This window comes from Colletotrichum graminicola, assembly GCF_000149035.1.
Source record: "Colletotrichum graminicola M1.001 genomic scaffold supercont1.13, whole genome shotgun sequence".
Lineage (NCBI taxonomy): Eukaryota > Fungi > Ascomycota > Sordariomycetes > Glomerellales > Glomerellaceae > Colletotrichum > Colletotrichum graminicola.
This window is the reverse complement of record NW_007361017.1, coordinates 626228-638045: the sequence shown is the minus strand read 5'-3', so window position 1 is coordinate 638045 and position 11818 is coordinate 626228. Positions and strand designations below refer to the sequence as shown.

Here is an 11818-nt window from a genome sequence, read left to right as displayed (position 1 = left end):
CAAACAAAGGGATACCATTGGGAAGGAAGCCGGTTGACTGCTTCCAACGAAATTGAGTCAAATGTGTTAAATTTGGTTTGTGTCACGAAAGACGCCTGACCCTGGGCTAAGAAATAAGGACGAAAACCGCAACCGATGCCCCGATATCATGATGCACCCGTATAACAGAATTTAGAAAGGGGAGAGGGCAAAAAAAAGTCGAGAAACCGTTATATTCCGGCACCCTTATTTTCCGCCGAACCAGCTGGAGATGCCGCTCTTGGCCTTGGCGGCTTCATCCTCCACCTTTTTGTCAAAAGCATCAACCTTCTTCAGGGCCTCGGCCTTTGCATCCTTGGCATATGCTTCAACGTTGCTCTTGGTCGCGGAGAACTTCTTGTCGGCCTGGGCAACCTACAGGAGTAATCAGTCGGCCAGCCCAGTTGAATCCTACCCAACATTTGATAGAGTAACGAGTGCGGGGAAACGTACAGCAGAGTCGAGCTTTGCGCCAGCCTCATCAAGCTTCGCACCAACCTGAGCGCCCTTGTTCTGGGCGTCGGGGGTGCGACCGCCGGGAAGGTGCGACTTGACCTCGGCGGAAGCCTTGTGAACGTCGCCTGTTGACGGATTGATTAGAAACCTGATTTGTGGCGGGGGGATAATGAGTGAGGAGGACGTACTCTCAAACTTGGCCTCGGCGGCCTTGGGGTTACCGCCAGCACTGTAGAGGTAGTAGCCGACACCACCGGCGGCGGTGAGGCCGAGATAGAGGGGAGCCTTAGACTTGGACATGTCGATTGTTTCGATAGGTCTGTATAGAGATGTGATGGGCTGTTTCTGGGTTGATCCGAGCTGTAGGTTTATGGTCGAGATGGAGTGCTTTGGCTGATTGAAGCGAGAGAGAGGAAGAGAGCAAGATTGGGCTCGTCACGAAGGATGGCGCGATCTATTAGTACTACCGAATCACGGGCGCTACAAGTTCTTGTCTCATTCTGCGCGGCTACGTCCTTTTCCCACTCCTTGGTGACCAGTGAGCGACCTTAGCTGACCTGCCTTCGGCTATCAGGTAGGAGCTAGGTATGGGAGCTCATGGTTGACGTGAAGGGATGAAGGATACATGACGTAGAGCGGCATAAATGCGGGGAATGGTAGGTAGCTTGCCCCCAACCGCTCTTAGCTAAATGTTCCACCCAAACATGCACAGACCATCTGCTAACTAAATCATCAGACGCCCGGACCATCACATCACTGGATCTCCCAGCGTCACCTTACTTACCTAGGTAGGTAGGTAGGTAGGTAGTTTACGTTGATTAAAGCTCTGAGAACCAACTGTCATTATCAAAGGGAACTCCCTCTTCTCTTATCTCAAAAGCTCCAAACCCGGTTTTCTCAGATGACTCTTGTGCCGGTTGAACCGCCGTCCATTGCGTTCCGGCACGTTTTAGCTGGGCTCTGTGGCACGCAAAACCGGGTGACAATGGTGCACCACGCTCAGCTGTGACATCGCAGACATTACATCATCGGCGCACCATTTCCTGCCCTGGCCCCGTCGCTTGTGAAAGCGCTTGAGCCAGCTCGTGTCCAATCTCTGTTCCAGGCCGTCGCTTCGCCATCCTGCCGCCCTGCGCCTGCATCGTGCTAGCCTTGTTCTGAGTCTTCAATCGGTCCCTGTTAGGCGATGGAGGTCTAGCCCGCACCAGGTCCGAAAGCGCGGTTCTCAATTGACTTCCGTGGACTGTACTTCGCAGCACGCAGTCGTAATAGTATCGCCATCTGGGATTTCTTCCTCGCCACGACCCTTTCCTCCCTTTGACAGGGCCACTGGGAACATCGCCTCTACACAGCCGTGGGCCGGCATCATGTTTGGGTAGTCAGACTTTTGCATTCAACATTCCAGAAAAGAAGCGCCCTTGTTGCCTCTGCGAAGCAAGATCACTCTGGCCTGGTATTCCATCTTCCCCACTCGCGTCTCCGTTTACTAAGAGCAACGGCGACTCCTGTTGCGGCGCGTTGGCTATTGAGGCCACGTTAAGGTGGAAATCTATTGGAATCCGGCATGCAAAAGCTGTGATAGGTAGCGATGCCATCATTTCGAAGTTCTCGTCGAGTTACCGGCCTCAAAGATAGTGACTACGACCACGAGATAAACCTTGTCAATCACGACGACCGCGTTGCGTCCCCGAGCATCGAGACCATTGGCGGAGTTACGCGCGCATCAACCCGATCACGACTGCTTCAAGATGAAGACCAAGAGGGGGGGCATAATGCAAATGCATGCGCGAACGGCGCTACGGACTGCGACGCTGGTCATGATTCTAGCCCCTATCGGCAATCAATAGAACGAGAACAGAACCAGCAGCCCAAGTCCGCAAAACGAAAGGGTGCGCCAATGCTCGAGCCTCAAACCATCGCCGCTACCAACGCACCATCAATCCAAGTCGAAGGTAAGACCGTTTTATGCCCACACCAATCCTAAGAAAGTATCCTCATATTCCTCCCCATGTAGAACCCACGCCGCAGGAGGGTCCAATGCCCGTACGAAATGGTACCCAAAGAGCAAGGCCTGCTACAGCAGAGCGAGAAACGGCCGTCGACGTCCTGTGGGAGAACGAGAGAGGCTGTATAGCCTGCGGCATCGCCCTATTTTCTGGGAAGGCGCTAGGCAACCTCGACCCCTCGCCATGGCAGAACCAGTTTCACAAGACAAGTCCCACAACGATCAAGACGGCCCAGGTTCCCGATCCATCATGGGAGTGGGCATGGCCTGAGTGGAGGGTCCATCGACCCGAAGGCGTCACCACGGATGAATTCGGATGGGAATACTCGTTCATGTTCTCCAAGAAGTTTTCCTGGCATGGCCCGAAGTGGTGGAACTCATTCGTTCGCAGGAGGTGCTGGGTTCGCAAGCGAATCAAGAAGAAACCCGAGAACATTTCAGATGACCCCCATATGCTGAACTCGGATTATTTCACAGTAACGCCAGCCAACCACAGCCGCTCATCGAGCGTAGCGGGCAGCAGACGAGGTAGCGTTGGCAAGACGAGCATGCAGACGAGTATGGTGGAGGAAACGCCTGACATAGAGGATGTATGGACGCTCATGGCGGTTCTGCGAGCTTCGCGGATCGACCGCGAGAAGATTGAGGCCGTCGAAAACTATCTGGCACACACTAAAGACAACCTCGAGCACTTGCAAGATGAGATGCACGATATAATGGGCATTTTCGTTTTCCAGGCCTCAAGAAGGCTTCTGCTGAGTCGCTTGACGCAGATCTATGATGATGCGATCGCCGCAGATGAGGAGCAGGAGGGCGACAATGGCATGGCCAAGGAGAGAAAGGAGCATCTTGCTGCGGCTATCAAGCACGCCGACGAGGAGGTAAAACGATTGTCGTATTGGAGCGACGTCAAGGGCTTGGCAGAGAATGGCGAAGCCAAGCACGCTGTGGCAGAAAATGAAGGTTGGAACGAGAGTTGGCAGGGCGTTGATCAGAGCGGCCCGGCACACGTCAACTCTGGCGCCTTGCCCGGGTCTCCAAGTAAGTAATAAATAAGGATGAGGAGAGAAATACTTTTATTGTATACCCGGCTTCACACATACAGTTTTGCTAGTCCTTATAGTGTATTATACCACCATAAGAAGCGTTCTCTCCCGTCCCCGAACGTGAATGCACAGTCCAGAAGCCCGTTCGATCATTCAAGATACATCATCCCTGCAGCACAGGTACGTACAGCAGAGAGGATCTGGTGTGACGGACGGGGCCGAGATTAATCCGCGCGAAGTGGAAACTTTTCCAAGCTTTGCGACTCTTGCTCAAAAACACTTGACCGACCGTATTGCTGCCATTTCCCGATACAAGTGCGAGCACAGAATGCAATTATGGGCCAGCCACTCAGACAAATGTCACTGGGAACAACGCTACCATGGAACGCCCGACTTCATCGCATTGGTGTCTCTGGGATCTTTCTGATTCCTAGGGGTCCTCGAAGATGGCCTCGGGCGTCATCGACTCAACTGTCGCTCTCTCGTCAATGGATGAACAAAGCTTCCGATGCCACCCAAGACAAGCTCGACGAGGGCATCGCATCGCATCGCGAGACAAAGTCAGAGATCACGGTCGAACAAGAAAGCCACAACGCCCCTGCCCAGGGGATAGGCAAGCAACCAAAAGTTGATGCCGCCAGCCCCTCCAAAGGACGATGGACCAGCAAGGAAGAAGAAGCCAAGGGTATCGATCGGGCTTTCGAGACAGGAGCAAACGAACTACATCTGACAGTGTTAACAGAGAAACGGACAATAACGACAACACATGATCAACGGTCGGCCGGCGACACACAATCGTCCACACCTGCGACTACGTATACCCCCACCGAAGGCATGCAGCAGCCTCTACGATTCAGAAAAATCCATAACGCTACTCCGCCCAAGAAGCACGGTTCTCAAAGAGAGGAAGTACGGTCGAAGAATGTCAACAATACCCAAAAGACTACAGTGGGACCCATCCAATACGATTCCGTCCTGGTTGCGCCTGCTGTACAATACCACTCCCGCCGAGAGACGGTGACGAGTATGCGGCGAGCCCTTGATGGCGTGACTAGACAGTTGCGGCTCCAGGCCATCCAGCAAGTAAAGGACCAACCCCCCATCAACTGGCGTGATACTTTGGACATTCTCCGACTGCGGACCCGGCCGATCAAGGGCCCGTGGCAGATTCATGCACGCAAAATCTTAGTTGAGCCAGAGCTTGGGAACAAGTTACTATACGAAGTGGACCACACTATTTGGGACATACACGAACAGACACGTTGTCATATCGAGCTTCGTTGGCCAAAGGACGACAACGGAAAACGGTCAAATCATGGGATTTACCTGCTACTCTCAGGAGACGAGGAGGCGTTAGAGCATGCGGCCGAAGAGATCTCCCGGATTGCTATTCGAAATAGCTGCAGGATAAGCATCGAAGGAGCAATCGGCAGCCAGTCCATCGGCAGCCAAGCTTCTTCGGCCAAGCCTGAAAAGCCGGCATCGTCTACGGCAGAGATAGTGTGGAAGAGTTCCGTGGAAAAGCAGCGACCGGGCTATACTGCTCAGTATACACTTTCCGTGCCTTACCATAAGATTCCGAAGCCTGAAAATTGGACTCCTCAGACGTTTCTGGAGTATATCAACGCTATCACGAACGCCAGCCTCCCTGACCACCTCGTGTCCAAGTTTTACGGCTCGGGCACTACAGCGAACAAAGCAGCAATAGCTCTCCTCAAAGCGGCCTTTGCCGACCAAACTGCGAGCAATGCGCACTCGAGGCGAGCATTCAAACGGGCGTTGTACTTCATTGAGAGACACGGTCATTCGCATCGCAATGAAGCCCGCGAGTTGTTTTTCGATGAGAAATTGAAACTAACATTGCCGCCGGTTGACACTGGCACCTTCAATACCCTTCTGATCGGAAACGTCAAAGTCAAGGACCTATACAACTTTGACTCTGTCCTGAAGCTGATGGTTCAACACGGCTGCCTTCCGAACGCTGAGACCTGGTCGCTGTTTCTCCAGCTCGTGGAGAATGAACAAGTCCGCCGCCATGTGATCCAGATCATGTATTCACTCGGCCTGCTCCTGGATCCAATTGCCGTTCAACACACTGTAAAGGAACTAGTCGTATATGACACCCGCCATGCCCGAGATAACTGGCCCGGTATGCGGGAGTTTCTCGAAAGACTGGACGCCAATTATGGCAAATACTGGGTCTCACAACCCGCCATGAACAAGATCATGATCGAGCTCGGACGCCTGGGCGACTTGACCTCCTGTCTAGAGCTCTTCGACATCATGACCGCAATGTCCTTGACCCCGACCACCTACACACTTAACATTGCTCTGTATCATGCGCGGTCGCAGAGGAACTTGACTGCCGCCATAGGCTTCCTCCGCAAGGCATTCCCGCTCAAAATCGCGTTCGACGAGCAAACGTACAACGAGCTGTTCACTTTGGCGTTTAGGACGCGCAGGCCCAACGCCATAGGTCTCATATGGCATCACGCCTGCGTGGAAGGCAAGACCAGCTGGCACATGCGTAATCACGTTTCCCGTGCGATAAAACAGAGCCAAAAAGGGTTCAAAATCAAGACGGCTGACAAACTGGAGGTCGCAAATTTTCTGGCATTGCCTTCTTTTTGTCCACAAGACATGAAACTGGGAGGAAGCTATCATGCTGGCGCTCGGATTGCTGACCTTATGCACCAACGGTTCAAGGAGTGGCGTCCTGATGAGCCCCTCCACGAGGCCCTGGCCGCGACGTGGGTGGACGACAGCCGAATCCTCTGGGCGGTCAAGCAAGTCAAGGAGCAGGGCAAGGTGTTACACGAGACTACCGAGCCTGGTAGACCGATATCCCTTCGACCGAGGCTTCGGACGCGGAGCACCGATCCTCCACAATGCCCACGTCTTGATATCATCATCAAGTATGTCGCTCCTGTCGACAGCGACAAGAGCGCTTTTCCCGACGAGCGGACCCCCGAAACCACCGCCCCTGATCTTGAGAAGAACATCAACCCCTGAAGGCGTCGAACTTTGCGTAGAAAAACCCCACTCCTTGAGCCATACAAGTAGCAAGGCCACGACCATTATGTATAAAGAGGCCTTCTGTACAACACCACACACATGTTCGCTAGATAACACTTATAGAACCTGCCTGTATTAAACCCCGAGTTTCCGATGGAATGGATCAATTTGAACAACTCTTTATTTCTCATTAACCATATATATATGGTTATCTATGCCACGGCGCAGGATCCAAGTACAGTAGCCTCTCTGAAACTCTCGTCCGAGAGAAAACAGGACAAGGGTGGTAACTCGCTGGGCCATTCAATCGAAGAAGAAGAGGCCTAGAGGCAAACAGGCCGTGACAACCTACGGCGTTGCCGTTGACTAGGCTGCTTGAGGGGAAGATTAGGCAGCCGACGGGTCGACCGGTTGGCTTACAATGCTCCGCGGCAAAAGCACCGCCGTACCTGGGCCCTAACCAAACGCCTTGTGGTTGTATAATAAACGTTGGAACAACTTCCTGTCCTATTGGTTGACTTTCACAATCAGTGCCAGGCCCATACCGAAAAAGTGCTTATTTATGCAAATGAATTCATGTGTAAGGCATGTCACTACGTGAGCCCACGGGGGCCACGAGCTATGACACACGGGTGAATCTTCAGCCTTCTTTAACCTGCGGTCGGCCGTCCTCCTTCCCTTTGGCCGCAGCGACTGCTTCCGTTCCCCCTTTCGCAAACCTGTCGAAGGTCCGGACCCTCAATATGATGAAGAAACAAGAGGAAGCATTTCAGTCATTTCATCCCAGCCAAGCCGTATAAAGTCTTTCGAATCTCTTCAAGTCATACGGATCCGTAGTCCGATCAATTCCGAGCCAGCATGTACGTCCACGCCGCATCATTCATCAAGGCAAAGTTGATACCGCAAGTCGGCCAACTCACTTCTCCTTGTTGTCGGTCTTCTTCGACTCTGCCGCCTCAGAGGTTGCGACCGGCTTTGACTCCTCCTTGGGCTTGTCCGCGCCTGTCTTGCTCTCCTGCGCTGGCTTCGTGGCCGACTTATCATCAGTCTCGCCGTCCTTGCTTGTTGCTGAGGAAGCTTTGGACACCTGGCTTTCAAGATCCTTGTCTTCCTCCGCGTTGTCGAACATCTCGGTGTCATCGGAATCGGTCAGGACCTCAGTACCATCACCAAGGAAAATGATACGACCCTTATAGCCGCCAATACCAAACGGCTTGCCCTTGTTCTCAACATCTACATCGTAGCCACTGTCGCTGTCGTCGAAGTTATGGTGAACTCCCGGGCCACGGAATTCAGCTAGTTGCAGGCTACGAATCAGCTCTCCTCCTCTGGACAAAAAAAGAAAAGGAAAAAGAGAAAGAAAGAAATCTGGGACACAAAACAGATGTACTGTAACAACAAGGGGATAATGGTTGTATTAAACGGGAAAGAGAACAATGTCTCAGAACAATGTGGGTGGAGGTATTGGCGCGCGTCCAACGCCTTAAGAGGAGGTGGATTCAGGTTCAGTCGTACCGTATTCGGGAGGGGCACAAGGTCCGTCTCCAGCAGCAACCCGTTTGGCGATTTCCTCATACCACTCTTCCTTGGTCTTGCCGCGCAGAAGACCAATAATGACCATGGTCATGTTGTCGCAGCCAACACCACCAGTCTCCGAGTTGGAAGCCAAGCAGTTGTCCATCATATTCTCGCAGATCTTATCCAACTCCTGCTTGGCTGCAATACCGCGTCGAACAAACTCGACAACTGCCTGAGAGGACTGGCAGTCCCAGATACCTGAAGATAGTGTCAGCCAGTGATCCCCAGGCCCGTGTCCGGAACTAGCATTTTGTTGCTTACCGTCGCATGCAATGACCAAAAACTCATCGTCATCGCTGATCTCGTGGGTCTCGACATCGGGAAAGGCGGTAACAATTTGGGCCTCCGGGGAGAGCTCTGCGCTCTTCTTGAATTCGAAGTCGCCAATGGCTCGGGAGAGCGCAAGGTTGCCGTTAACACGGCCAAAGTCAACGAAGCCACCAGCGGCCGTGATACGAGACTTCTCGGCTGAGGAGGGTACAAGTCAGCCTTCAGAGTTGCGCATACCATGAGCAAGTACTTACCCTCGAGCTGCGGCTTGTGGTCCTGGGACAGGGGCTTAGCCCGACCCTTGATACCGAGGACACTTCTCGAGTCACCGGCGTTTGCCTGTTCACAAAGCTGTCAGTAACACGAAGATATGGCGCAGAGTGGAATGGGTTTCAACGTACCACGTAGATCTTGTTGTCCGAGATCAGGCCAACGCAGGCAGTGCAGCCAGAGACCTCCTCCTCATATTTGGGGTCTGAATGAACCCGGCTGTCAGTACGTACATTCTCTGCGGATTTAACGGACGGCCTTTGCAGCAAGGGAAAGCCCTCCAGAGCGTCATAGAACTGAAAGATTCGGGTTGTTACCATTAAGAATTGCGCGGTCCGTCGCCAGAAAGCCATCCTTCAACGCCTGCTCATAGTTGCCCTTCTTAAAGGTCTCCTGTTTCTTGATGATGTCGTGAATGTTTTCTCCGGCGAATAAGGCCACTTTGTCACCACCATGGCCGTCAAAGACTCCAAAGAAGGAGAGTTTTGACTCGTGCTTCTTAGCTTCGTCGCTGCCGGGAGGTAAAAGATCGAGGACAGTGGTATGGGCATCCTCCATGCTTATGCGCCAACCTTGCATGGCCGAGACGCCGTAGATGAGGCGTTCATCTTCGCCCTTGGCCGAGCTCTGTGGTGGTGGGACTGGAGTCAGTGAAATGGATCCTCATGAGGCTGACTGTACGTCATTGTGGATGAAGAGTGTCGAACCGAAAGCCCCAAGCGGCTTTACCTTACCCTCTCGGCTGCCCGTGCAGTATCGCCAGAAGCAAAGAGCAAGCCAAGCGGGGTTCGGAGTCATCTCCATGGCTGACTGTGCTCAAAGACACAGAGAGCGGCAAGGAGCAGACGGTTTTTGGAGGCTGAGTACTAGGCAAGGCGTCGCGTAGACAAAGCAGAGAAGAACTGGGCTGGTCTGGCTGGTTTGGGCACAGGAGGGGGATCATGGCATACCTTCTCGACAACGGGCTCGGAGAGAGTTTGACCCATGGTGAGGGATTCGAGGAGTCAGCAGCACAGCTACCGGTTTGACTGGTATTCGGTCGGTCGATTTTTGGTCGGGTGCAGGTCGATATCTCAGGCAGTAAGAGTTTTCAAGCCGGTCGTGCAGTGCGCAAGAAGGCTGGGAGAAAAAAAATTAGAAGCGAGGTGAAGGAAGGTGGTGCGGTGCGGTGCGGTAGCAAAAGGTTCTAGATCGCGCACACTCGGCCAGGAAGCGGGGTATCCGAATCGCAAGGGAAATAGCAGGGGACAGGCGTCGATCCCCGCGAGGTGTTGGGCGTGGTTTTCTGAGAGAGGGAGGGAGGATGGAGGTCGGGGGAAGGAATTGTTGCGCGAAAATGATGTTGTTGCGCAAAAGGGGGAGAGGGAGGAAGGAAAGAAGAGAGAAAAAAGAGCCGAACTCAATCGTAGCTCGGTGTGGTGTGGGTGAGGTTGTGAGCAAGAAGAGTTTTCCACATGGATGGGTGGTGGTGACGGCGAAGTAGGAGGCAGGTAGGCAGGTCAGGTCGCGTGCGGTGGCACTCACTCTCTTGGGGGTGTTTGTGCGATACGGAGAAGTCGCAAGCAACAGAAGGAAGGGACAGAACAGCAGGCTGGGCTACCTACCTAGGTATGTAAAGTACCTGGATTGGGGCAGAGGTTGCTTGCCTCTCTCCCCTCTCTCCCTGTCTGGCTGGCTGGCTGGCTGGCTGGCAGCTGGTCGTGAGGTGAGTCCAAAGGGGTACGTACCGCCAGCAAAAGCGCAACCACCAAGCAATTAGGACGAAGGTGTTAAGGCTAAGACCCAGGTAGGTATGGGCGAGATTTTGGAATCCGTTGAAAATGAAAGACCAGTTGGCGACGAGACTGTGAGGCGAACTGAGAGGGCACACTGTCCAGTGAGGTGATGCTGGTTGTCTTGTTGTCGCCTCCACTGCTTTGCACCAACAACTCCATGAAGTCACGTTGCCTTAGCTGACCCGACCGACCTCAGAAGGGGGTGTGCCATGCACTTTCCTCTCTCTTGCTCTTGCTCTATGCTCTCGCTTGCATATTTGCCCCATCGCCTGGCAACGGCCTGCCGACCAATGGAACGGAGCAACAAATGCACTCAGCTGTGCAGCAATCGCAATACCGTCATTTTGAAGCTGTTCGGAGACAAGGTGCAACATTTACGGACCCGATGCGAAAAGACAGGACCTGCCGCGAAGAGACAAGTTTTTGTTTATTTGTCTCTCCCTTTCCCCCCTCTCTCTGCTACAGTTGCGTCATGGCATAGGTGAGTGCTGATCATACTTCATACCGATTCTGTCTGTTGTCCTAGTCCCATCACCTGTGTGCAGCTCTGCCTCTTGAAAAACATAATAACCAACTAGAAGTCAGAGACTTCCATCATCATGTTGAGTCAAGCCAGCCTATAACGACTACCCACCTGTCATATCTATTGCCCCATGCATGCAAGGGCCCCCTCCCCCTCTCTCGATTACTGCAGCTAAAGACAGAGAATCCCATCCCCCTCTCTTTTTCCAGTGTAGGTATGCTAGTGATCCCCCTCTCTCAGCCCGAGCGAAGCTAGGACCTTAAGCAGACAAAAACGGGCTGGCAATGAGGTCCAAGCTCTCTCTCCTCATCCTCGGAAAATCCCATCTAAACCCCAAAGGCTTGGCCCCGTGGCCCCTCCCTAGAGCGCCAACGGTGGTGGGGTGGACTCCTTCCTCCTTCTTCAACCTCGGGGCGCCGATTTGCGCTAGTCTCTTTCAGGCCAGCTTAGCTAAGTTGTGGCTAAACTTCCGCAATGCGTGTTGGGCATGCGCCCCCCACAAGACCCTGCTCAAGCCTGGTCCCGGAAACGAGAGAAAAGCACAGACTCGGTCTGCCTACACTGGAACAAGAGGGAAAAAAAAAAAAAAAAGGGTCCGCGGGGAATATCGGTAATAGTTCGTTGTCCTCTCTGATATACTTTTGTTGCATCGCCAATTCAACATTACGATCTGGGTACCCTGTCTAGGGTGAAGAATGATGTTTGCACTTTCCCACTCGTCTCTGACTTTCGAAACAATACTTCGACCATCTCATAAGTGCATCTGCTCCTGTGCCATTACTACTACAAAATAAAAAGACACCGAGTATTCGAACTCCTCGGCGGGTATAACAAATCGCAACGCTTTCCAACAAGAGACAAG

At 53.0% G+C, this 11818-nt stretch overlaps 4 protein-coding genes across 4 annotated transcripts; 2 read left to right on the top strand and 2 right to left on the bottom strand.

Annotated features, from left to right (window-relative positions):
* Positions 1-225: 225 nt before the first annotated feature.
* Positions 226-774, bottom strand: GLRG_04247 (uncharacterized protein; the record flags this gene model as incomplete). Its single annotated transcript, XM_008094932.1, has 3 exons — positions 226-393; positions 472-599; positions 663-774. 3 exons carry the CDS (start codon positions 772-774, stop codon positions 226-228), a joined length of 408 nt encoding a protein of 135 aa, XP_008093123.1.
* A 1288-nt stretch (positions 775-2062) lies between these two features.
* Positions 2063-3528, top strand: GLRG_04246 (meiotically up-regulated 65 protein; the record flags this gene model as incomplete). The annotated part of the gene is made up of 2 exons (XM_008094931.1): positions 2063-2426; positions 2555-3528. The coding sequence occupies 2 exons, from the start codon at positions 2063-2065 to the stop codon at positions 3526-3528; spliced, it is 1338 nt and encodes a 445-aa protein (XP_008093122.1).
* A 489-nt stretch (positions 3529-4017) lies between these two features.
* On the top strand, positions 4018-6537 carry GLRG_04245 (pentatricopeptide repeat domain-containing protein; the record flags this gene model as incomplete). Its single annotated transcript, XM_008094930.1, has 1 exon — positions 4018-6537. The coding sequence occupies one exon, from the start codon at positions 4018-4020 to the stop codon at positions 6535-6537; it is 2520 nt and encodes an 839-aa protein (XP_008093121.1).
* Positions 6538-7456: 919 nt separating this feature from the next.
* GLRG_04244 (protein phosphatase 2C) lies at positions 7457-9644 on the bottom strand (the record flags this gene model as incomplete). Its single annotated transcript, XM_008094929.1, has 7 exons — positions 7457-7836; positions 8056-8316; positions 8380-8586; positions 8643-8727; positions 8790-8863; positions 8976-9285; positions 9609-9644. The coding sequence occupies 7 exons, from the start codon at positions 9642-9644 to the stop codon at positions 7457-7459; spliced, it is 1353 nt and encodes a 450-aa protein (XP_008093120.1).
* Between the last annotated feature and the right edge of the window lie 2174 nt (positions 9645-11818).